Source organism: Copadichromis virginalis, linkage group LG12, assembly GCF_057382275.1.
Source record: "Copadichromis virginalis isolate Kocher_CV1m ecotype Utaka linkage group LG12, C_Virginalis_male_GT1.1, whole genome shotgun sequence".
Lineage (NCBI taxonomy): Eukaryota > Metazoa > Chordata > Actinopteri > Cichliformes > Cichlidae > Copadichromis > Copadichromis virginalis.
The window spans coordinates 30,976,621-31,003,967 of NC_140629.1; the positions used below are offsets into that span (position 1 = coordinate 30,976,621).

At 39.0% G+C, this 27,347-nt stretch overlaps 1 protein-coding gene across 2 annotated transcripts in view; it reads left to right on the forward strand.

Annotated features, from left to right (window-relative positions):
* tmem8b (transmembrane protein 8B) overlaps positions 1–27,347 on the forward strand; it is a 35,870-nt gene continuing 8,523 nt past the window's right edge. The window contains exons 1-10 of one of the 2 annotated variants that reach the window (XM_085476043.1): positions 1–191; positions 4,640–4,829; positions 5,565–5,772; positions 9,044–9,177; positions 9,773–10,041; positions 14,669–15,051; positions 20,962–21,058; positions 21,250–21,373; positions 23,803–23,945; positions 25,271–25,449. In XM_085476043.1, coding sequence (XP_085332169.1) covers positions 107–191; positions 4,640–4,829; positions 5,565–5,772; positions 9,044–9,177; positions 9,773–10,041; positions 14,669–15,051; positions 20,962–21,058; positions 21,250–21,373; positions 23,803–23,945; positions 25,271–25,449 — 1,812 coding nt within the window. In that variant the 5' untranslated portion in view covers positions 1–106. Of the gene's footprint in view, positions 192–234; positions 634–4,639; positions 4,830–5,564; positions 5,773–9,043; positions 9,178–9,772; positions 10,042–14,668; positions 15,052–20,961; positions 21,059–21,249; positions 21,374–23,802; positions 23,946–25,270; positions 25,450–27,347 lie in introns of those variants that run through there. The other variant, XM_085476044.1, reaches the window with a different exon arrangement.

Below are 27,347 nucleotides of genomic sequence, written 5' to 3' on the forward strand. Positions count from 1 at the left end.
CACAAACAGCTGGTCGTTGGCAAATATCTGAAAAAATGTAGACCAGCAGAGCGTCTGAGAACTGCACTCGGGCTGGAGCCCCTCACAAAATATTCTGCTTTTAACGATGTGGCAACTGGAGCGCCTGGGCTCAGGATGTAGCCCTCCGAGGCTCCTCTTGCTTGTTTACACCTATCTCTGCGCTGTTGGAGGTGAGTTTCCATTCAGTGAGTGTTTGATTCGCGGAGCTGTTCCTTTTGTCGGGGTGCTGAAATCCTCCCAGCAGCGGCGGCAGCATCTCATCCTGTCTCTGGCTTCAATTCAGTCTCCGAAACATCCACAGCTGCTGCTTTCAGTCTCGGCCACTGACAAAACGGTTTTCCTGAACACGGACCTGCTTCGGTTACGTTACGTATGGGGAAGGATGCTGCTAATTATGGCTCACAATGCACTGAGTGAAGCTCCTATAGGTTGTAGGCTACGATACGGAGGTCTAAATGCGGTCACAAGAAAACCGATCAGTCCGGACGTGTTGACTCTTGTTACCTTTCATTTGTTCTCGTTTTGCGGAGACGTGAAGGCTCAAAGCCAAGTTAGTGCACGCTGGCACGGCTGACTACAAAATGTGACCATAGTAATGGGATAAAGGGAAAGGTTAAGTCAAACCTTCTTGTTTCCCGTCTTAAATTTAACCTGCTTTGATAGGAGATGAGGACTAAACTGGTTTAACTGGATAATGGGACAATTTTGAAGTTGACTTTTGTAAAATCAAGTTGTTTTTAGGTTTTTAAATGTATGAAAAGTGCAGCATGCTCTCATTATTTCTCTCTATCTGTTTCCTTAAAAAAGAAGAACCTAAGCGTATCCTCCTTGATTTGTTTTCTTTTTTTAAATGTCTATCCATGAAAATTTATTTGCTGCTTCAAGACTGAGGTGTGCAACAAAAATCTCCCTGTGTGATAACAATGAATCCATACCTACAGCACAGACTGTACTGGCTGTGGCCATTAAGGACCATACAGGTCTGTCTGACTTGTTGCTGTTTTGCTTTATCAATTCTAGTAACTCATTCGACATATTTGGCTTTAGACAGAAAGCCCAGTTTACCCACTTTACCCTTCCCCCCTGCTTTCTTGGATATATCTCAGTAAAACAGAGACAACAGAGAATTAGAGCTTATTCTTTACCATAAAATAATTTATGTTAACCCACTTGATTGCCAGGCAGATTGTGCATGTTTAGATGTGTATGAATTGTTAATGTTTAATATCTCTGGTGTCTGCATCTCCCATTGTGGAAGTGGAAGGTCCAGTAATCTTTACGGCTGCGTGTTATCTTCGAGGCGTTTGTTTCTGTAGGTGGATGTGAGGAGGATGGAGGAGAGAATAGTGTTGACTCAAAATTTGACTTTATCGCTGGCCAGTATTAAATTTGGTGTCATTTAGTGGCTCTTGTTCCAGATGGTTGATCTTTAGCAGCTGTTTTTTTTTTGAGAGAGATTTTAAAATCTGCTAGAGGAGGAGGAATTTCGAAAAGCAGCAATTACTTTTTGCTGTTCCAAAAAATAAAGTTTAAAGACAGCCCAGCTAAGTATTAATGGATAAATCCCATGTTGAGATGACAAAAAGCAGGATTATGTCTATATTAAGCCTCTAACAGAGTAAAACAGTGGTAGGGAGGTGCTCATTGAAGAGATTATTGAATCCAGAACCACACTATGAGAAAGCCTGTAAGCACTCGGCTGCCTTTATCTTCAAATGAAACGTCTTTATTTGGCTGGCAAACAAACAAGCATATTTAGATATTTTGGCATGTTTACACCTTCAGACTTAAGTGAAGTCTCTGTGCGTGGCTGCTGGAGTGTCACCGAGCTTTTCACGCGTAGCTTGAAAATAGATATGTCAGTTCATTATTCTAATTTTCTGTATTCATTTTATCACAACAACCTCAGATCTTGAGATCTCGACGTGTTTGACACGTAGCCTGTCTTGTCAATTAAGTGTGACGGTAACCACCTCTGTATAGCTTGCACATTAGAGAGCATTGGAAATCACAACTATAAAAATGTAAACGCGAGGCTGTGACAGTTGCCAAAGAAACGCACCCTGTTTCAGGATATTCAGTACTTGCAAGACACGGATGCAATTAACACGTGTAAGCAAAATCAAGCCTTAAATATTAACTTGTGATAAAAATGATGATTAAAAGCTATGCTTAGGAAAAACGATTTTTTAAAATCCTTTGGCTATAAACCCCTCTAAGATTTTAGTTTGTGCCAGTAAAGAGGCAAAATGACAATAAGCAAAGGTTTTTAAAAAGGAAGAGTTTGATTTTCTTAGTTCCCTCTACCATCTCTTGACCCACTGTGACAGCCCTGACCCTCTGTTAGTGATCTAGAGACTGTGTGAAGGTGTATTTTTGATGATGAATGGTGGCTTTCATGTACCTTAGATTATGACACCTGGAAAAAGTGACGATTAGCAATTAATTCTGATTTAAGGATTCCTCTTGAATAGCGTAATCACCATTCACAGTCCTACTTCTAGATGTGCTTCTTTTTTTAAACCTCTTTCTGTAACTACACTTTTTGTGGGCTTAGCTGCAATCTGTAAATGGAAAGAAAAAATCATGTCTGTTTCTTTCTAATCAGCCAAGCAGTGACTGTAGGCTTACTGCAGACTCCAGCACTGTTAGCGCCAAACTCACCCTTTTGAGTTATAGCACTTCAGGCTGTGACCCCAGTCACAGTCTGTTAATGAAAGGGCAAAGAAGAATCTTAATGTAAAGAAGGCTCACATATACCAGAGATAACAGTCCAGCAAAAGGCTGGAATGAGGCTCAAATAAAGACCTGGAGCTTTGTATGGGATTAGGATTTCACTCTTGACAGCAAACCACTTCATTCTTCTCAGTTTCGGCTTCCGTAGTACATCTTTAGTATTCAAGGTTGCCTCCATAGGTGAGTGGATAATGTCGTGGGGGGAGAAAAGAACAGAAAAGAGCTGTTTTGCTCCTTTTACGCAAACATAAGAAAGTATTGCGCATTCAAGACAACCTATTTCTTTACACGTCTGCACCTCATTGCCTTTTCTCTCGTTTTATTTATCATTTTTTGTTTTGTTTTGTTATTTTACTGTCATCATTTTTAGATTCACTGTATTCTGAAAACAGTGGTGTGAAATTATTTATATTTTTGTACAAATTGTAGGTGAGACAAAAAGAAAACCCAAACAATGTCCCCACAGGTATTGCAATTTTAATGGCTGACACGCAGAAAGCGAATGCGCCACAAGTGGAAGCATTTTCCTCCAGTGAAACATCAAAGTGCCACCGCATTATTGCCGTAATAATCTGCTGCCTTCTTTTCTACCTACTTGAGTTTATATTTATGATAACGCCTCGCCTAAAAGACACTTTATGTTCTAGTGTAGCAATTAAGTGACTTGCACACAATTTCCCCCATTTTTTGCCCACCCGCTGGCTGTGCTTGATGCCAGCCCAGCTCATGTAGGTAATGTGGCAGATTACACCTGCTGCTTGTCTGCTGCATTTATATGGAGAGGCTTTGGTGGGTGTAATCCAAGGATTTGACATTATGCAGGACGCGAGTGAGCCTGCATTTATCCGTCTCCCGCAGCTTCTTTTGAAGGAGTTAAAAGTCTTTGAGCACATATTTTGATTATTTACCTCTTAAAGAAATAATTTGCTGCCTCTGAGGTGAAACTCTGTAAGTCATTACAGCGAGTCACCTTAAAACTGCTCTCTCGTCACAGCAGTGATAGTACAGGCATATTGGGAAATGTTCATAATTAAATATTTATTCTTTGTAAGCAACAGCTTTAATCATGATTCAATGCTTTCAACAATGTTGATATTGGTCTGTTAGTGAGATGGTTGTTCCAAGCACACAGCTTTCCTAATTGAGATGTGCTGACAGTTATTTCATGGGCTACCATAAATGTCCGTGGAGCTATAGATACACTGAATACATGAACATACAAATAAATCCAGGGTTGTTTCCAGCTTAGCGGTCATACTACACTGTGCAACACATTTAATAGATTATAATAGTACACTCTGCAGTCCTTCTGTAGTATGTAGCATGCAGTATGGATGTCATTTTTAGTTTTAAGTTTCCCAGCTACAACCATGAGTCAAAGCATATGGGATGTTCAGTCAGTTGAGTCAAAGTTTCTCTTCCTCAAACCAACTACTGCACTTCAGAGTAAAGCAAAGCACCCGCCTGTCTTGTCTATCTTTTCATTGCAACTTTGCTTCAAGATTTATAGGACGTTGTTACTTTAAAGTAATAGTGGCAGTAAAACTGTTTTCCACCCTGTGATATAGTGCCCTGCATTGGACACTACATCACTTTGATCACCTGACTTTTCATATAATACCATTATTAGGTCACGTTTTTATTTTCTTGCAACTTCCATTAACCTCAGCTATAGTTTGTATGCATTGAAAAGAAATGTTACCAGATCAAATTGGTAACATTCTAAACTAATCTGGTAACATGCCAAACATGATGCGTACATCAGTATGTTGAAAGTGACTTTTAGTTGTGACAAAGCAGAGTAATGGCTCGATAAGGCTTAAAGGCTATCCACCATCACAAATATTTTTGGGACACATTCCTCTTATTCTCTTCCCTGCAGATTGCCTTTTTGTGACTGAATACTTCACCCGTACGCCTCGTAAGCTGAGTGCTTTCAACTCCTTCGCCAGTGTGGAACTGTTCCACTTCAATGTGCCTGACGACACCATGATGGCCGTATGGAATCTCATCACCTTCAAGGAGCAAGGGGGCACGTTTGGAGACAGCTGCCCGAACCGCAATGTGACTGTGTAAGACACCGAGTTTGGCTTAACACTGTTCTGTTGTTGTTCTCCAACTGAAGTGTTCTTCTTCTCCATCTGATTATAAGCATCTTAAATACATTTAGAAAAATAAGGGGTTATAGCCTACACGCTAGGAGAAACTGTGAAGCCGTTAGCTGTATGAAGCTTTATGTATTTTTGTCAGTCTCCTGTGTCTCAGTGATATAGCGTCTGAAATAATGGACGCGTTTGTTCCATTCAGATATGAAGAGCTTATTATTAATGTTCTGTATCTGAAACGGTACCAGCTGTGAGTGTGTGTGTGTGTTTGTCATACAGAAACATGGCCTTGGAATCACTTGCTCTAGCAGAAACCAGAACAAAGACCATTTTGAGTGCTTTGGCAGATGTTTATATGCCTGTCTGTCTGGATTGTCAGTGTGGTGGTGTCATAACTGTGCGCGATACAGTCAATGCTCTACAGGTGCATAGCTGAGATCAAAAGAAAGGTCAAAGATGGATATGTGCTGAATAAATTAACTCCTTGCTTGAAACATCTTTGTCTGGTGTATAAATATATAATATTTTTGAAGACGTGTGGTCTGAGAACTTGTTGCTGTGATTCTTATTTGTGTATAGGACGCCAGCTGTACTTCTGCTGTTAGCTGTTCCCATGGATAACTTTAATATTTAGCAGATGTTCTTGTTGTTTATGACAGTATTAGGCCTAAGGAGGCTGAACTGTGGCTTTGTGATTAATAGGTACTTCAGGTCCGGGGCTCCTCCAGTAATCAACCCCCTGTTCACCCGCTTCCCTCGGGATACAGTCATCCCAGGGTCCTTTGCTGTGACTCTGACCTGGACTCTTCCAAACCGTACAACAGGAGCATTCAACGTGACCAGCCCTCTCCCTGGAGACTGGTTCCTGGCGGCACATTTACCTAAGGATGAAGGCAAGATCTCAGTCAAGGTGAGCCTGCACATTTATCACAAATAAACACCAGAATTCCTACAGCTTTACTGAAAACAAATACTCCGAATGAATCTCTCTTACTACTGAACCACTAGACCAATATTGCCAGCGTTACATCCACGCTGTGAAAAATAGAAACCCCTCTGCACCCAGCATCAGTTGTTTAGAGCTGTAAATGAAAAGACTGCATCATGTTTGTGTTACACATCATTCACCACTTATGACTGGTAAAATGTAAGCTTATTTGTGTCAGAGTGTTATGTATCATAACTCTAATGATATCTAAATCATTTTCTTCATGCTTGCTTAACTCCCCTTTGTGACGGGAAAAAAAATTAATTAAATAAAAATGATTTAAGTGATCCTTGGCATTAGTATTCCAGTATGTACTGCAGAACCTAAAGAGGCTGAACAGTGTCAGAGAGTTTTTCTTCATCTCATCGTGTTCTCCTATTTGGCTGCATAAACACCTGCTGATTTCCATTTCAGGGAATTTATGTGTCACTGGCATGGTGTTCACTTGTGCTTTGTGGTTTCCACTGACTGGCAAAAGTGCACCTGAAATACACAACAATCAAAAATATAATCAGAACTTGCCAGCAGCATCACATATACAGAAGAATTGGTTTGTTTTGGGGGATTTGGGGATATAAGCCACCATGGCTCAAATGTGACCAGCTTCCAATGACACACTCTGTAGATGGAAATAACAAACCTTTTAAAATTTTGCTTTCTGAAGCAATTTTCTAGCAACTAAGATGTTTTTCCTTTAGAAAATAGACACAATTGGAAGCAATGCAAGCAGAAAAGGGAGATGTGCGACGCATTTATAACTATCTCAGTTTAATACCAATCTTAAGAGTAAGTAAGGATTTAGCAACTGAAAACAGAGTCAAAGAGAATAACTGCATTTGCTGAAATGTCCTTTATTGCAAATAGAATATGCTACTCTTTACAGAGCAAAATTGGAGTTCTGTAATACCCTTTTTATATGTCTCTGTAGAGCGCACTGGATGCCCTTGAGCATTTTTATAAACGAAGGGCTAATATTGTGAAGAGGTACATTTGTAAAACGTTCTTTTAAACTTAAACAGGTAGTTGTGGTACCTATACAAGATAAAACCGTGAGTGCAAATGAAAAAAAATGAAAAGAAAACAAGTCAGTAAAAGTTCCCTAATAAGGTACAAGCCACGGTCTACTTGCTAACAAACCTCTAGTACTCTAGGCCAATGCTACACCTTTTCCAAGGAAAGGGGACAGCTTTCTGCTTATCTCTGTGATGCCAGTGGCAAACCGTTGTATTTGACACCTTGGGATGAGAATGTGTTGACAGGTACTATGTCCTGTCAATTCAGTGCAGCAGCAATACAACAATACTTACTGCTGACTTGGTGTGCAGACAACAACCTGGACCTCAATAACAAAAACAAAAACAAAAGAACTGGTAGTTGACTTCAGAAGGAGGAAGTCCGAGCTGCAGCCTGTCAGCATCAACGGGGAGTGCGTGGAAAGGGTCTCCAGTTTCAAGTTTCTGGGTGTGCACATAGACACAGACCTCCAATGGAGCTCTAACACCTCTGCGGTCTTAAAGAAGGCCCAACAGCGTCTCCACTTTCTGAGAATCCTCAGAAAAATGGACCTGAAGAAGGAGCTGCTGACCGTCTTCTACCGCTGCTCCATTGAAAGTGTGCTGACATATTGCATCGGTGTGTGGTTCTCCAGCTGCACCACAGCACACAGAAAGACACTCCAGAGGGTCATCAACACGGCCCAAAAAATCATTGGACATCCTCTTCCCTCCCTGAAGGACCTGTACAGCACTCGCTGTCTCAAGAGGGCACGCAGCATCCTACGGGACTGCACACACCCAGGACACCGGGTGTTTAAGCTGCTGCCGTCTGGCAGGAGGTTCAGGCTGCTGAGGTCCCGAACAAATAGACTCAAGGACAGCTTTTACAACAGGGCAATAGCCCTGATCAATGTAAATAGCTGACCTGACTGGATACCTCCCTGGACTTTTTAGGGGGAGGTAACAATGTTTAAAACGATAACAATAATATTTATATTTATAACAAGGTGCAATAATAATTAATGTGCAATAATAACAGTGTGCAATACACATACACTTATTCTTCTTTTTTATACTAAGTTAATATACTGTGTTGTGTTGTTTGTTACGTTGTGATGTGTCATATCGTGTCGTGTTGTGTTATATGTAGTGCCGACGTAGGACAGTTTTTCCAATTTCATTGTACTACTGTACTATGTATGACTGTGCAATGACAATAAAGAGTTATCTTATCTTATCTTATCTTATCTTAAATACAATAGCATACAATTGAACAGAGTTGAGAACACAAGCTCTAAAAGGTTTTTGTTTTTTTGCAGCTCTCCATGTATACCTGATAAACTTTGACATACTGTATATTCCAAAGCGAACCTTAAAATTACATCGTCTCGGTGGGCAGCTGTGACTGAAGGAGCTAAAATAATGCATTTAGACAGGGTTTCATTAGGGAGGTTTAGTGCTTTATGGCTCTAATGGAGTTTTAGAGGCTTTAACATCTTGCCAAGAGTGAAATTCTGTGGAAAATGAATGGATGCCCACATCGCTTTTGGTATGAAGAAGGTCAAATGTAAAGCTATTGAACATCAAAACCGTTTGGGCTCACAGTGTAAAACCATTTGCTCTCAAAAGCCCACGTTGGTTGAGCTTTTATTCAAGCACAAGGTGCATGTGCATGTCCAAGCGACAGGCTGTAATAAATCAAAGAGTCACCCCAGCAGCTTCCAGACTAATGACATGCCACAGTAATTGTGACTCGAGAGCAGGAGGGGTCAATGATCAGTTGACAGAAACGAAGGGCCTAATTTGGCATTCACACCTGTCCTGTTGAATCAGGTGCAAAAGGCTTCTCTTCATTTTACAAACAAATTTTACAGCACATCATGTGTAGAAACTAATGCACGGTCTCTTGGCTCTAAATCAGTCTGTCTACTCGGCTCATCTCACAAAGTAATGCACATCAAGCATTAATGGTTCAGAACAACACAAGTGAAATAGTGGGTGCATGTTACGCTGTGTGGCAGGGAGGGGGAGGACGGAATGATATTAATCCAGGAGGCTGACAGGCTTAATGCACACAGTCCATTAGGAATTTTCAGTCGGTCTGAATGATATCTAATCTCCTCTTTACCAGCTTTTAAAAAAATTGGTGAGTTAACCACAAAAATACAATCTGAACAACTGCTGCTTTATCTTTGTAGGGTCTGTCTGAGGAATGCCAGTATCTGTTCCAGCCTCAGCTCATTGTTCAGAGGCTGATTGGGATTTCAGTACTTTACCCTGGATACTTCATTGACCAGATGATCCCAGTCCATAATAGATCTGCACTTTATAAGTAAGTCACCTACGTGGGCTCCTAGAAACCTGACAGGGGCTTGACTTTGAGAAAAGACACCAGGAGAAAATTGCGTTTTATTTTTATTTTTTGCAGCATAACACTTCCCCAGCCTAATCCTTCATCTGCCTCTTAAGTTATGTTTTTTTAATGTATCTTGCAATTTCATTTTAAAAGGTGCAATTCCTGTGTGTGATTAGTTTGCACACCTTTATCAACTTCACCTACTTTGAGTCTTTTGAGTGGAATAATACGATTTTGCTTCCAAGGTTAATCTTCATTTTTTTCATGGTCTTCGCGATGGAGCCTAAAGGAAGGAGAACTGCTATTATGAGTGCTGCATAAATGATGTGAAGGGACTATAATACTACATATATTTTTATTGAAGCCTTATCTTAATTTTCTCATGATAAAATATATAGTATATAGATTTAACATAGAAGCCTTTGCAGAATAGATGTGATACACAACATTCAACAAATCTAAAAGACAATTATTTCAATGAAGCTGACTTACATTATGTTTACTCAGTAGAGGTCTACATTTTATTGTGTGGTATAATGCCTAAAACATGTGTTTATGTGTGCCTGTGCAGAGTGTTCATCCCCAATTATATATCAAAGGTGAAGCTTCAGCTGGTAAACTGCAGCACCAAGAACAAGAGTAGTGACAGTTGTCCCGTGGTGCTGAAGATAAGAGCGCGGGCACCGCCAGTGCATAACTCAAGTGCCCTCGACTGCAGGGAGGGGAACCCTTGTGAATTAGTCACCCTTGTACCTGCCTGGGAGCAATGGTATTATATCCTGGTGGAGAGATATCTAAGTAACTCTGACGTCTACTTCCGCATCGGGGTGCAGGTCACAGGTGAGTGTGATGCTTTTTTGCCATATTTTCTGGCTAATGTTAATTTCAGTTGTTTGTAGCAAATTTGTGTTCTTTATTTATATCAGAATAAACACATTATAAACACATAAATAATCATTTCAATTACAATTACAATGATTTCAATAAGCTTCAGACCTGAAGTTAAAAAGTCATAAAGTCAGAATATGGACTTTGTTGGTTAATATTACATAACTTTCACTGCTATTTGCTTCTGGTCATTCAGATAGATCAGTAAAGCCTGATTTAGACTTCTGCAGGAAATCTGTTGTAACTTACAACATAGCTGGAAACCCCTTTTAATCTTATGAAAAATGTAACTACATGTGTATATTATGGTACAGGTCAATACATCTCACAACAACTAAATGGCTTGGTAGGTTACATCGCAAGGTTAAGAAGCGTTTCCTGTTACGTCATAAGTTACAAGGCAGATTTCCCACAGACGTCTGGGGGAAATCTGCCTTTAGACAGTGACCATTTATAATGTTGCAACTGAGGTTTGACTGAGATTAGACTTTTCGTTTTAAATCAGGGGTTTTAATAATAACACTGCATTAACCATAAACGAATTACCATATAGACATTTTTTAAATTAATATTCCTTTGCGTAGTCACTCCTTTTTATGGATTTAAAAATAATTGGACAGCTGACTGATAAGGAGTGTCATGGCCAGGTAAAACCCAAATCCGCATTAATTCCCTGTAAATTAAGAAGATACAAGGTCTGTACTTGAATTGGTATTTGCACTTGGTAGATGCTCACAGAGCTCCTTATGTGATCCAAAGACATGTTGAAGTAGTCAGCAACTTCAGTGAGGCGATCGTGGCTCAAGAGTTGGGCGTTCGCCTTGTAATCGGAAGGTTGCCGGTTCGAGCCCCGGCTTGGACAGTCTCGGTCGTTGTGTCCTTGGGCAAGACACTTCACCCGTTGCCTACTGGTGGTGGTCAGAGGGCCCGGTGGCGCCAGTGTCCGGCAGCCTCACCTCTGTCAGTGCGCCCCAGGGTGGCTGTGGCTACAATGTAGCTTGCCATCACCAGTGTGTGAATGTGTGTGTGAATGGGTGGCTGACTGGATATGTAAAGCGCTTTGGGGTCCTTAGGGACTAGTAAAGCGCTATATAAATACAGACCATTTACCACTACTAGCGGAGTGATGGCAGGAGAAGAGTATGGAGAAGGAAAGGGAGCGCTTATGATCAAAGCATGCCGCATCATCTGTCAAGTATGGTAGAGCCAATTTGATGGCATAGGCATGCATGGGTACCAGTGGAACTGGGTCAGTGCAGTATTTTGATGATGAGAAGTAGTCGAGCAAATTCTGAAGTGTATAGTGATATAGCCTTTGTTTTGTTTTTTCATGGGATTCAGTCAAATGCTGCAAAACTGAAGTGATCCACAGAGGGATATTGACTCAGAACATACTGCAAACTAACCCAAGAGCTTCTAAAAACAAAGAAATGTAATGTTCTTAAATAGCCGTAACATTCCCCTGATTTCAGCCCAGTTGAACATGCTTTTAAGTAAAGACAACAGATGGCAGAAAGGACTACAAAAGCAGCTCTAATGAAGCATCTGAAGATGGGGATGGTGCTCTGCTGTGAATGGAGACACAGACAGCTGCAGACAGAGTAGTTGTTCCTGTTATACCTTTTTCAGGTCCACTTAAGAGGGAACATGCACAGGTGTAACATAGTTCCTCCTCGGTTTCAGATTCAGTACATTCATCAATGATAAATTATTTCCATCTAAATTTGAATAAAGTCTTTAATGTCTGTCATTATATTAATTTAGATATTAAAAGATCAAAAAATTTATAAAATGGTTATAACAAAACACATATATTCTTTCTTCTTTTAGAGAATTTCATCATTAAGCTGTATTTTTTATCTGGATTTTAAACTTATGAAAGTAAAATATTGCAAACCAATATTAGTTTTATATTTAATAACCTGGTTTATCTATTGTGTTTAATTGGACAAGTGCTGGAAAAGCAATTGCAAAGAATAAAAAAAGTGCGCTGTAAATGACATAAAAAAATATTGAGTTAGATTAAACTAAAAATTGAGATGCTGATTTAAAAACAAAAACAAAAAAACAAACCCCTTACCTTCTGTTTTGCCTAAATTTCATGATTTGACCTTTATAGATATGGAGATTTAAAATTAATAAATAAAAAATGTATTCTGTTTAAATTTACATTTACATTTTAAAGTGAAGACATCTTTGTGCATTAGTGTTATAGATTGATTTAAATTACCCTTTAATGTTTAATGACACGGCATATTCAGCGCCTGTTGTGATTGTGATTTGGAGATCTATAAATGAACTGAAGGTTTTTCACACTGTGAGGTTTTTGAATTAAACTATTTTACCAATTTTGCCAATTAAAGTATTTTACTGCTTTACTAGATGTTTATCTGTTGGATTTCTCTTTTTTCTTATTATCTGCAGATAAATTGCGGTGTTTATCCATGAGCAGTTTGTCTGCAATTTTATTTATTTTTCTTCCTGCTGCTTTAAAAGACCAAGCTTGGGTGGTTTACCTCATAAATTAGGCCAAACAAAAGCTCAGAGTGGATCTCTGCAGCATGCCATATCAAGTATTCAAAGGTATGCAGTCAAAGTATAGAGGATTATGGCTTTCAGATGCACATAAAAGACTAAATCTTGGCTGTTCTACTCTTATCTAAGCACAAATCAGAAAATGTTTTTCAAAGACTGTCCAAAATGCTCATGCATCTGACAGTTTATGTTTGATGGGATAAGGGATGCCAGACACAGTCAGATCATCAAGAGGCTTCTTCAAGAAAAGACTGGAACCCAAACTGAGGTGATTCATGCAGGATTGCTAAGAGGCAAATGATACCATCCTTAAGTGCTACATGCTGTTTTTGGGTTGTGGAGAACCGAGATACTCTTTATGCTCCCTCAATGGGGATAGCTCACAAATCTGTGGGACGTCCACTTCCATGTAGCGATCCCCTCCCTTTGCTCGGCACTGTACAGTGCACTTTGTTACTATGGCAACACAGACACTAATTATTCACACTCTGTCTCTCCTCCTGTCTGCCAGGCAGATCTTACTTGACCTTTTGTGGATTTAAATTGGAGAACAGCTCAGGTTGAGGGAGGAGACCATCTGGAGTCCTCACCTTTCTTTCTGTTATTGGTTATTGTTGTTATGAGCTGTCTCAGAAATATGTGCCCATAGTTGAATTTGGTCCAATTTACAGGTGTCACGGTCGCTAGTAATACAAAGTGTGATAAAACTAGGTTGCACTTTATTATTTATTGTTGCTGTTTATAAAGCATTTCATCACTGCAGCTTTTCTGTCCTCAGCAGACAACTGAACAGGGTTCATGTGTTATGCTCTAAATCAAAGGGGGGAAAGCCGCCCACACAAATACAGTACAGTACTTATTGTGTATATACATTTAGTCTTGCCTCTCAGCAGCCATTTTTGTTGGATAAGAGCAACTGCCCATCTAAATGAATGAAAAGAGACTTTAATAAGAGACTTTTACTTTAATTGTAGTGGTCACCAAGACCTAAATATACATCAATATGGAAGGTTTACAGCTTAATTTAAAAACCTACTCGATTTCAGGACTGAATAAATACAATGCGAATACACATCTTAGATACAGAAAGCCAAGAAAAACAAAAGGTGGACTTATCTATATCATCACAGAAATAAGTTAATATGTCTGCCACCACACAGCCGAACGTATCATGATCTGTATTGTGTATGATGTGATTGGTTAACATGTCTTCTGGTTTAATTACTGGTTGGCTCTTTTTGAGACAGATGGGTGACATTTGCCTCTTCTTCTATAGATTTTTCTATAGACTTTTTTCAGGATTCTTCAAGTGCTCCATCTTTGTCCTCCGTCTACGAGGCTTTACAGATTTTACACAAATGTTACCTGCAGCTGCAGTATTCAGTATTTTTAGGCGTTCTCCACCTGCCTGTACGGACATCAAAATACTTCAAACCCTTTCGAGACAATAATATGCAAACGAGGTTGAGCTAAAAAGCCTTTGAAATCCTTTCCCCTTGGGGACTGTTGGTATTGGATGATACTTTGCCATTCGACATCAGTGACCATTTTGCATTGATTTTCTATGTGTTGGTGGAAAACATACAGTCTACAATCAAGTTAGAGGCAATCCACAGCACTGAATCTTGTTGTATATGTTCTGGAAGCCAGCTGAACTAAATAATTAGGTTTCAGTTCCATTAATATAGTGCCAAACAACAACATGGTTTACTCTGGGTGCTTTACATATATGTCAAGACCTTAAAGAAAACCCATTAATCCCCATTAATGAAATGCTTTCTGTGAGAAAAAAAAACACCTTCTAACAGACAGAGTTTTTAACAGCAGGGTGGGCGGCTGCCTTGGTGATCAGTCGGGGGTCACAAGAGAGCAGAGAGAGAATAAATGATATTGAGGAACAATAGCAAACAATAAACACTGCCTGTAAGCACGGATCTAAAACACAGAGCTCCAGCTCAAACATTTATAGAGACTCTGTTGCTTATAGTGCATATAAGTGCAAATTAAATAACAGCATTGTTTTGACTTTTTTTTTCCTGAACAGATTGCTCCAAACCCAGTTTGTTGAAAGACCAAGCACAACCCAGCTCCTCGATGAACATGCCTCAGTCTTTTGGAACAGCGATGGGTTTCTCCTTATCTGATACACTGTTAATGGCAGCCCTGCCAAGCCTGTCCCAGAACAGCAGTCACCTGCACACCTCAGAAGACAGCATCATTTACCTTGCACCGACTGCAGACACTAACAAGTGCTGGCCGATCCGTCCTACTCTGCGCAATGAGCTGGACACTTTTTCTGTGCACTTCTACGTCTTCTTCGGTCCAAATATATCGATTCCACCGGACAGGGCAGCCGTGTTCGCCGTCAACCTAATGCCCGTTTTAGACAGTGGAGGAGTCCTAAACATGGAGCTCAAACTCAACATGGTGAGGTTTACAGATGATACAACTATTGTTTCTTTCATAATTTCTCGCAGTATTTGTAAAATTGCGAGGCACTGTTAGCTCATCAAATCAGTATTATCATCCTGGTCCAAGGAAGGGATTTGGCCCAAGATGCTGGACAGTGCTCTGGCACCACTCTCACCCTTCGCTTGCTGTATCCTGTGCAGGGATCAGATTGTTATCAGAAAAGTAAATTTGCAACAGTCATAGAGGAGAAAATCAGCAGCTAGCAAGGGTGAATAACTGGGCTCACAAAGTGCCTGGCTGAGCGCGCCTGCTAAATATGGATGCACGTATGGTCATAGACTTTGCTGTGGGAACTGAAAAAGTTCACAATGAAACAGGCGCCAGTGTTTGGGCTTGTGGCATATGTCTCTAATTGAGAGCAAACAAAATGCAAAAATCAGCCAAGCAGGATTTAATATGTCTGTGTTGATCTGTCCTTCAGATAGTAATGGCATTAGGAATGCACCTGCATTGGCTCTGGAGGTCTACAGGGAGCCAGAAACTGGAGAGCTACAGGCTGGCAGATGGACTTTTAAACATTTTACTTCTAATGGAGAGAAAGCCAGCCAGTGTTGAGACAGCAACAAGATGAAGCACAAAACACTAACAGATAGCTTTGATTGTTTACTTCTAAGGAACATCCTGACAGTTTGGGAAGTATTGCTTAAAATATCGGGTCTATCTCCCCACATTTAAAGATAGAGTAAAAATACTGGTAAATGAAATTTGTTTCCCACAGTACCAGTGATTTAGCACAAAAGATATAAACAGTAGGAAATGTCAGACATTAAAAAAGATGAAAAAGAGCATTTGCAGCAGCAGACTTGAATTTAACACTAAATCTATTACGCTCTAGGTTTAATAGACAAGATAAGTCAATTAATGAGGAAATTAATGTCAGATTAATCATAAATGAAAGTAAACCCTATGTGTAGTGCCCCCTCCCCCCCGTACAATCCTGTCCTCACAGGTTTGAAATTGTCCAAATGCAGCTTATATACTGTTTCTCACCGCTTCAAGACTTTATAATAAGCCAGACTACACATCCATCATCTCTACTGAACACACGCACACACAGATGAAATTAATGATCGATCTTCTCATCTAACCCCCGGTAAGAAAGCAAACAGCCTTCTTTCCAAGATTGTCAGAGAAAATTTTTAAAGGAAATGAAAATAATTGACGGTAATTCATTTAACAGTGTATCAATGGAGTTTGGGATTGCTGTGGCTGCTGTCACCACCCACAAAGGCTACGTGAGCCCCTTGGCTTTCTCCATGGTGTGCCCATTTTCACCTGTTTACTGTATCTGTCCTTTATCTTGCAGCAGAACCTCTCTTTGTATTTATCGGTGCTATCTTTGCAGTAGCAAAGTGTTTTCCCTGACCCCTTTCACCCTCCATTCAACACCCCGGTATACTCCCAAGTGTGTGCTGTTGGTTAATTTTAACTGGGTGCGCACTGCAGATGTCACAAAGACAGTATCCTGGGATGAAACCTGGTTGGTGTGATAGTTGTATGAGCCGTTAGATGTATTCTTCAGAGAGACTGTCATGCTATATTATTCTATGAACAGATTTAACCCCCCTCGGCGATGATCTGTCACTTGCTTGTCACAGGCGCAGAATCCAGTCAGCCGCTGCCTGTGGGGGACTCTGGCAGATTTGCAGGGCTTTAGGAGACAATAGCTGGACCTGCTTGTCTGCCTTGCATCACTCTCTGTGCAAAAGTGTGAAAGGAATGCATATGGCTTTTATTCCCACTGATGCCTCACCTGGCAGTTGATCAGTTTAAGTTTACCTTTGGTAAGGCTCACGCAGAAAAGAAATTAGAAACAGTGTAATGAGCGCATATTCATGAATGCTTTGGCTAACCCTTATGCACTAGTACTTTTGTCACAGTAATAAACTGTTTTGGCAGCATAAAAGTGTTTGGGGGAGTAGATTAAAAAATAAATAAGTGTGATACATGAAAAATAATGCTTACATATTATACTAGGTCCTAATAGCTAAACAGCCAGGGACAAACAATAAATATGTTTTTTTAAAACTATATTAATTTCTTATGTTCATTTTTCTATCTGTAAGTTTATGTTCACATCCAGTATTTCCACGGCCATTTATTTTCATATTTTTAATCAGCCAGTGAAAACTAGGCGCTTTTATGGCAGAGTTGTGCAACACCATCTGTCATTATCACACAGGAGAGGTGTGATATTGAATGCTAAAATAAATATTGATTAAAACAATCATTTTAAAAATCTTCATAAATATATAATTAAACATATGCACAATAAATAATGAATCTAAAGAAATGTAATATTTTTCACATCTTAATTGTGCACTACGTGTATCTTTTATTTAAAATAATAAACTTGGATTGATACCAATAAATAAATTACAAAAAACCCCCCAAACTAATAAAACTTCTGTTGCTTTTGCTAAGCAGCATTCATGTGGTCAGAGGCTGAAACATGTGCTTTAAAAGATATCCAGATAGCAGATATATTATTGATTAAAATTAAAACCCATCACAGAGATTGGAGTTTGGTTTAATTAGTTTGGGCACTGGAATATGGAGGCAGTATATACAGCACATGACAGCTTGTCCATGTTCTTGCATCAGTTGGCATTATCTACTGCCTGGCACGTGTCATCAGCATAACTTCTATTAAACTCAGCAAAGCAAAAACATGTCAGTATACAACATAGACAAACTGGCATTCATCAAACCTTTTTTTTCTCCTCTATTTTAGCAATCAGAGTTGATGCATCAGGGCTGTCGAAGTGATCCTTTTAAAGATTTTCCACAGTAGTTTTCTTCAGTCTTTAACCTTGAGCCTTACTTTGCTGGTAGATAGCACCCCTGATTGAATTATGGGTCTGCCACTCACATTCACCAATCATAACTAACATCTGCATAATGGATCGGGCATATAAATCCTAACATTAAACATGATTAATATAGCAATGCTCACAATCATATTACAAAAGGCTTTACGAGTAAAGCCAGTAAATAAAAAAAACATACAAAATCAACATTAGAATTCCAGACATGAATGTGTTCTTAAAGCAGAACAAGAATAGAATATTATTAACAACACATCACATAATGCCCTGACAGCTAAAGCTATTTTAAGAAGTGATTGAAATCGTTTTAGAAATTCTGGGTTCTGGACAGAAATGATGCAGTGTGCTGAGAAAGCCAGCATCCACGCTGAAGGGAAATTATTTCAGACAGATTTGAGAGACAGAATGAGCCTCAAAAGTTATCAGTAAAATATCAAAGAAGCAAGGGAATATCGTTGTTTCGAGTGCATGAACGGTTTGGATGATAGATTTGAGAGTGATCACATATATCACATCTCTGTATCTTGAGATAATCTTTCTTCCTTAATTGCATGTGTTTCCTGGGGAACCAGGATGTTTATGGGCAGATAATGAAATGAATAAATGAATCACTGAGATTCATTACTGGTGGAATAATAAATCATATTTAAAAAGTGCATTGATTCTGAAATAGTCTTATAGTTTTTTATATTTTAAAAGGGGATATAATTTCTAAAAAATGAAAACAAGCTACACATGCTCCATTGATTTTTGAACATCTTTAGCTTTCTTGGCTAACCAGGTTGGGTGCACTTATATTATAGATGTGCTTTTTTAACTTGCAAATAATTTACACACATGTGTCTGTCATGTTATTTTGAGTAAATACACCAAAAACAGGATGGACATCGTCACATTTTGGCTTCATGTAAGCTTTAACCCTGTAACAATTTTCATAGCAGCTTGAATTGCAGGCTGGGGTAGGTCGAGCACTCCATAGTGGGATTTGTTATTTCATATGCGACAGCATACAGTTGAATCCTCGCTAAACCTTGACAAAGTATATTTTGTGTGACAGTGCAAAACCTCACGATTCTGTCAGTTTAAACCGCTTTAATACTGCAGTATTACTGAATCAACAGATGCTCAGGAATGCATATGAGGCCAGCAAAAAAGGAAGTTAAGATTGGTAACTTGTTTTTTAAGAGTGAATTCCAAAAAAGTTAACTTTGAGAAAAGACTGGGACTGTAATCACAACAGTTCAAGATGCTAAGAATTTACAGTTACCTCTAGTATGTCTTTTTTTTTTTGGTTTGTGATGCCGTAATTTCCCATACATGCTTAAAATAATAATAAAGTAATATGGATGTTTATTTATTTATTTTAATTCCTCTATCTTAATTGCCCTAATTAAAAAACAAATGTCTAATAATTAAAGTATGTTTTCTGTTATTTCCTTTGCATCATTAACGCTTCACACACTCTCATTTTGCTCAATTAAAAAATATGTTTCTTTTGACTTTTACACTGAGCTTTGTGGAGCTTTCTAGTGTACAAGAACAGCCGACAGCTTTGTTGTTCTGAATGAAAAGTTAGGAAATCAGTGTCACTGAAATGTGTCCTCATTAAGGTATCAGACTATACCGAACTTTTTGCTTATCCATCTATCCTTCCATCAGTCCATCCTCAATTCAGGGTGAGGGGGAGATCCTATTCCAGCTGTCACAGGGTGAGAGGTGGGGGTACAGCCTGGACAAGTTGCCAGTTTATCACAGGGTATACATCACAGTAAAAGTATAAATTTAACCATTTAGTGGTGTTTAAGAGCAAGGGAGAAGATTATCGAATAAGATTCACCAGGAATCATCCTTTGCTGACATGAATGGCTGGATAAACCTTTGTTACAAAAGAAAAAGTCAGAGGAAAGAAATCACAAAAAAATTAATGTGTACATACTTGTACTTTTATAATAATCCCTCTAATAGTGCTTGACTGGTCAATTGGCACACCAACCTTGCCATCTAGCTACATTGACTACAAACATCTCTACTTTGATGGAGCTCTTTGACCTGCCAATTAGAATCATATTATCTGGCTTTGGGGTGGCTCTTGCCTGCTTTGCTCTCCCCGTGTTTGCATCTGGTGAGCCACTTTGATATTTGTTGCTTAATCCTTTATCCTCAAACTGTAGAGGAGAGCCAGGATGAAGGAGGGGGAGGGTGTGGGGCTCTCTCAAAATGCCACTGGGTGTGATTTAGTCTTCCCACCAAGAGAATAGAGGCCAGATGGTGAGTTTAGGAAGCCTGAAATCTCAGCACCTGGCAAAGTGTTTGTTAGTCATTGCATTAATCAACAACTTTGCCAACTCCCTATATATACATTATGCCCATTTTTTGCTAAGAGGGTGATAGAAATCTTATGTATTTAAGAAATAATTGTCTAAAGTTATCCCACAAATGTATATAATGTGGTGAATTTCTGAATGTAAAGTTTTCGTCAGAAAGTCTTCTGATTTTTAGCATACTTTGTGGTTTAGTAACTGACCCATCGCTGTACCCACCCACACACACAGAAACAAAAGATGGAGACTGGGTAAATAATGGAGGGGCATTTTAAAACTAATAAAGTGTCAAGTTTGGTGCTTGAGTGCAAATTGACACATCCAGTTTGCTGCTATTTATTGTTTACCAATAGACCAATTTGGACAGCTGTGGCCTCCCTTCACCTCTCTGCAGAATGAACCAATTTGTATAAGCATATGCAGTTCCCGACGCTTGAATAATTCTCCTGGATTTCTTTCAATGCATGAGCATGTTAATGTATAATTGATGCTTCAAGGCGATAAACTGCCAACATCTTCACTTACTGTAGGTGCCTCTGGCAGACAGAGAGAGAGCACTTTACTTGATTTGTTAGTTTTAAAGTTTACTATCTCGTGGCTGTGCAGAAAATAGACCTAAAGGTAATCATGAACAGTGTTAGCTCACCAGAATGATAGCAGCAGATGGTTGATGGTTGGACGGATGAATGACGTTTGATTATGTGTTTTTCCTGCAGTCTACGCTGAAAGGAGCTAATCTCACAGTGTTTGGCTGCCTCAACCACGGGATGCCACTTTTCTTACGCGAAAACACATCACTGAAATGTGAATCAGGTATGCCAAATTTTGCTTAAACAAAACAGCCACATAGTGTGTGATTTTGAATCTAAGCAAGTTTATTAGTAGAATTGTGAGAACAGCACAAGTAATCGATATTTTTGCCTTGTATGCACAAAGCTTATCTAGTTATGAACCTTCTCTGTCACAGCTTGGACTGTGTTTTATTGTGTTACCTTTTTCTTCAGAATCAGTGGCAGGGTTTTTCCTCTCTGTGAACACCTCCACTAATATCACCAAACTGAGGATTCCCTACCCACAAACAGGCACCTGGTACCTCAGTCTGCGCTCTCTGTGTGCTACTGAACATGGGTAAGACAGAAAGCACTGCTTCCCTTGAGAACTTTACCTGTTTGTTGGTTATGTATTCTATTTTATAGAGTTTCATACCAGTCTCCATATTTGCTATATATTATCTGTGCTTTACATATAGTGTTGTAACTGCTGTAACTTTCTCATCTCATCTTATCCTAAATATATATAAATTAAACCAGCGGTCCCCAACCCCCAGGGTGTGAAATTTCTGGTTTTCAGGGGTTTTATCGTTTTTATCGTTTTTTTTTTTTTTTTTAATCGTTTTTATCGTTAAGTCCGTGGCGCAAAAAAGGTTGGGGACCGCTGAATTAAACCAAGTTTTAGTATGTGTTTTTATGCCTATAAAGAGACATTATTACAGTTTTGGAAATTAATATTTGCTCTGTTAAAATTGTGATAGTTGCTTTTATGGTTATACACTAAATATGAACCTCCTGTCAAACAGGAGGTTGAAAAACTTGGCAAAAAGGCTTGATAAATTGGGTCCAATGGTAAGAATCCTTATAGCTATGCCTTCTTTAAACTATTCTTTAAAATTGTGTAAACTATAATCTCCTGAGTGCTCAACCTAGAAAGTCTCAAAAACATCTTTTACAAGCAGGAATTCAACAAAACAAGCTGAACGTCATACATTTTGACATAAATTTATGACATTCTCATAATCAGTTCTTCGGCCAGGTCCCAATGCTCCACAGCAACCTCTACGAGACAATATTTGCTGTCAATTACACAAAGACAATTGCAAAATAGGACATTCATATCTTCTGAATTTGTCAGCATAACACAATCACTAGTTTGTTTACCAAAATAAATAATTCATTGCCATAATGAAGACACCATGCTTTCTGTTTGAATGACGAAGCCTCCCTCATTGAACCACATCCTCTGCCATCTGTCACCCAGCAGACTGATTTGGCACTGGCTTCATAAATGTGTGTATGGTGCACACCAAGCATATGACATAAAGGAGGGGTAGATTTTGAGGTTTATCCATATTTTCACACTTACCAATTAAGAAATGTTTTTTTTGCACACGTCATAGTGAATTTTAAATCAAACAATCAAGTTGTAATCGAAATGCACACATCCAGTTTTAATTCAAGGGGTCCAAGAAAAGTTTGCAAAAAGCTTTTTTAAAAAAATGCTATTGCAACGCTGTTTTATTGGTAGTGGTATTTGGATATTAATAGTATACTTTGTAGGTACCAATAAGGCTTTGGCCTACTGCAAAGGCCACACCAGTGTCCCTCTCTTTCTGTTTTTCTCTCCATGTTTATGTAGGTGTTACTTAACTTGTGAATTCAAGAAGTAAAGTATTTTTCTCTGAGGGTTATTTAAAGTCGGTGCGAATCATGTCAGAGAGAGAAGTTAGAGCGAATGTTTTCATTAAGTTTTGTTGTTGTAATGTTATATACGAGTTCGTAAGTATTAGCAATTCAGCAGATTGAGCTGTTCTGGCGAAGCCTTTATGGCACAAAAATGTGAACAGAATGAAATTAAGCAGATTTTTCCCGTCCCACTTGGGAGTTCCAATTGAATTTGAATAACAGATAATAACAGATGGTGTGGGACGTGGACTCATCCTCACACGAACACTTAGCTGATGTATGAAAATGCAGACAAAGATCAGAGTGTTATGTGCTAGATTTCCACGCATTTGCATATACTAAACCAATCAGGTGTCATTAGATGGTAAATGACAGGTGCCCTTCAAATATACAGTTAAGCTGATGTATACAACTAAATAAAAACAAAATAAATAAAATGTTGCAGAAACACATAAAGAAACATATTTGAAGTTTTATTCTCTTTAACTGATTGATTAGCAGTTTTTGTTTTTGTAGTGTTAAAGATGAGCAAATTAAGTAAGTAACCTCTGTCTGTGAATATGCAGTCACCTGTAGACTTAGAGTTTTGTGAGAAATTACAGCTGAGTTATCTATTCAAAATAATTAATGACGGTTAAACTAGAACCCTTGGTGGAATAGACATAATTTACAGAAAATTAGTTTTGTAATTGCGTTATAAAGCTGGAGATTTCCGAGGCCTAATAGAATGAAGTTGTCTGACATCTAGCAATGCCGAAACAACCTTTTGATCTCCAGTGTTTTGTGGTGATGAGGGCTTCTGGAGGACACAAGAAAACTAGACAAAACCCTGCAGGCGCCTGAGCGGCTTTGTGAGACAAAGCTCTAAAAGAGCTTGGAGTGATATCTGAATGTCAGCTGATAACATGCTCACAATAACAATGCTGTTATATTTGTATTTAGTAAGTATAATGTTTACCAGCTTAATTTGGAATGCTAAAAAGTGTGCACAGCTATGCAGTCTATAGATCTGACACATTTGGCCATAAACAAAAGTCATTATGCAGATGAAAAACAGTGAAGGCATCACCTGCAATCATATATTTTTGCCTTTTCCAGATTTGAGCAATGCAGCAATGTAACTGCAGAGGTTTATATGCGTGCATACCTGACTCCGTGCATCAATGACTGTGGGACGTATGGACAGTGCAAGCTTCTGCGCACCAACAATTACCTTTATGCTGCATGTGAATGCAAAGCAGGTAACATTTTACTTTAAAAATCTATTGCAGTCCATCACAGTGTCTTACTTTTTCCAGCTTAAATGGACAGCTTTGTTAAATCCTTGTTTATTTATTTGAACTTGTAGTGCACACTGTCAATTAAATTGAAACGAGGTGGTCCGGTAAAGTCTTTTTTGATTCTGTTTTAATATCTAAGTCATGCAGTTATTAATAAAAGAGCGGAAGTTGTTTTATGTAAGGGAAAAATAATTAGTACTGTATATATTTAACAACCTCCTTAAATATTTATCAGTAATTAATTAGTAATTAATAAACAGCAAGCAAGTGCAACCCTGAATGTATAATTACACTTGTCTGTCAAAAGATTCTTTCGCATATGAAAGATAAGACAGAACTTTTCTTTGAGAAAATAGGTCATCACTGCTGCAAAGAATTCCTAATTTGTTGGAAAATACATCATGCGGAGTGACAAGAAAATGAGAGCGAGCCAGGTGGGATGGCACAGGTCATTTTCCAAAATTGAGCTGACAATTCTGCAATTAAATTGTATGTGCCACTTTTCAGTGACTCATTCAGTGGCCTGGTATTAATCTTCTAATATAAGGCATTTTGATAAGACAATAAAACACAGTCTTAATTACCAACAGCTTTTCAATAAAAGATGAGCTTATGAAACTAAACAAAGCATGTCCTCTGAGGCTTTTTTAAATCCTGCCTTTGATCTTCTTTTATCAGAGTTGGTTTCTCCTCAGTTAAATTCATTGTCATACTTCACATGTGTGACTACTTCCTGGCAGACGCTTTGCATTCAGCACTTGCCCTTGGCCCATCTCAGACTGCAAAACCTCTGTTCAACAGTGCTCACGAATATTTAATTCACACTGTCTTATTCAATCAACCACTTGATAAAGATCCAATGTACCAAAGCGGGGGTGTTTTAAAATAGAAGTGAGTTCACACCAGGAGGCTCTATTATGCAGGATAAACAACTTCACACATATCTGTTTTTGATTATTTTTGCAGAGAAATGTCTGTTCATAGCAAAAGGCTGCTAAGGCATTATTCTTGTCAAGAGATAATAAATATTTCATACATTTTAAGAGATTAAGGGTTTGAAACAAACAGTTTCACCTGCTGGGGAAACTCTTCTCATTCATAAACCAAAACCACGTTTTTCCTGGAATTGATTGAGGGTTTAAGGAAGTCAGGCACCATTTATGCTTTTCCCAACATGTAAAGCCTGTTAAAAAACAAAAACAAAACAAAAACCTGTCTCAGAGCTTTAGTTTTTTAGGTGAAAGTACCAGATTTACTAAGGTGGTCTGTGTGTATTGGTATTTTAGGCTGGGATGGATGGGGGTGCACAGACAACTCAGAAGCCTATTCGTACAGTTTCCAGCTCCTCTCCACCCTGCTACTCTGTCTCAGTAACCTGATGTTTGTCCCGCCCGTGGCCATCGCCATCCGAAGCCACTACCTCCTGGAGGCTTCGGTCTACATCTTCACCATGTTTTTCTCCACTGTGAGTGAAAAGTGATAACCTAAAGTATATTTTCCTTTTATTTAAGCATGGTACTTTGCTAATAAACAGTTGGTATCAGTAATGCACAAAAGTAAGCATAAAGAAAGAAAGAATCACAAAAGCAGATGTTTTCCGAAAGTCATCAGATTGTGGCAAGGCGAGCTTTAATAGGAAACACATTCTGCACCAAATTCCCGTGTATGCAGATGACATACTCCTATTTCTGAGTAAGTCATTCCAAACTACACCACAGTCAGAAATACTTATGCTTACAATTCTATTCTGCTTTGGAAGCATTAAAATGAATGTCCTTCATTAAAACAAAAATGCTCCAGTATCTCTACTATGATCCCCTGCTCAGAGCCATAACTTTATTACTTTTCCACTACGGGAACTTCCCCCAGGCAACAGCGAATTTTAGAAAACATTTTCACTGCAAAAATGACGACAAAATTAAGTTTGGGTAAATTATTTCACCCCCACCAAAAGTACCGTTTGGCAACTAGAACTGTTAGAATCAAATGAAGTTTTTTGTTTTTGTTTTGTTTCTTTCAGCTACAGTACCTTTTAAAAAGCTACATCTAGTATATTAGCACAGAATTACAATTAAGAAATACTGACAATAAACGTTACTATTGATGCTAAGGATGAAATCTTGCTGGAGCCAGAAACAATGCTCGGTATGGCATCATTATTTTTTAATAATCTGCTGCATTTTATCCGCCTCCTAACCAAGAAGAGTGCGTTTTATAGAGTGAAAGAAAACTACATTTAAAAGCAGATCATGCTTTTTCATATCTCAGGGGACTAATTTAATATTTCTCCTTGAAGAAAAGGTTTCACATGCTTTTGCTGAGAAAGTGCCTATTGTGTAATTTTTTGAAATATTATTTAACAAAAGAAATCCTCCTTTATAAAATGATAAAAACCCCAGTTCTCCTTAAAATGAATGATGTCTCACTACGATAATGTGATATACAGTGGGGCAAAAAAGTATTTAGTCAGCCACCGATTGTGCAAGTTCCCCCACCTAAAATGATGACAGAGGTCAGTAATTTGCACCAGAGGTACACTTCAACTGTGAGAGACAGAATGTGAAAAAAAAAAATCCATGAATCCACATGGTAGGATTTGTAAAGAATTTATTCGTAAATCAGGGTGGAAAATAAGTATTTGGTCAATAACAAAAATACAACTCAATACTTTGTAACATAACCTTTGTTGGCAATAACAGAGGTCAAACGTTTACTATAGGTCTTTACCAGGTTTGCACACACAGTAGCTGGTATTTTGGCCCATTCCTCCATGCAGATCTTCTCGAGAGCAGTGATGCTTTGGGGCTGTCGCCGAGCAACACGGACTTTCAACTCCCGCCACAGATTTTCTATGGGGTTGAGGTCTGGAGACTGGCTAGGCCACTCCAGGACTTTCAAATGCTTCTTACGGAGCCACTCCTTTGTTGCCCGGGCGGTGTGTTTTGGATCATTGTCATGTTGGAAGACCCAGCCTCGTTTCATCTTCAAAGTTCTCACTGATGGAAGGAGGTTTTGGCTCAAAATCTCACGATACATGGCCCCATTCATTCTGTCCTTAACACGGATCAGTCGTCCTGTCCCCTTGGCAGAAAAACAGCCCCATAGCATGATGTTTCCACCCCCATGCTTCACAGTAGGTATGGTGTTCTTGGGATGCAACTCAGTATTCTTCTTCCTCCAAACACGACGAGTTGAGTTTATACCAAAAAGTTCTACTTTGGTTTCATCTGACCACATGACATTCTCCCAATCCTCTGCTGTATCATCCATGTGCTCTCTGGCAAACTTCAGACGGGCCTGGACATGCACTGGCTTCAGCAGCGGGACACGTCTGGCACTGCGGGATTTGATTCCCTGCCGTTG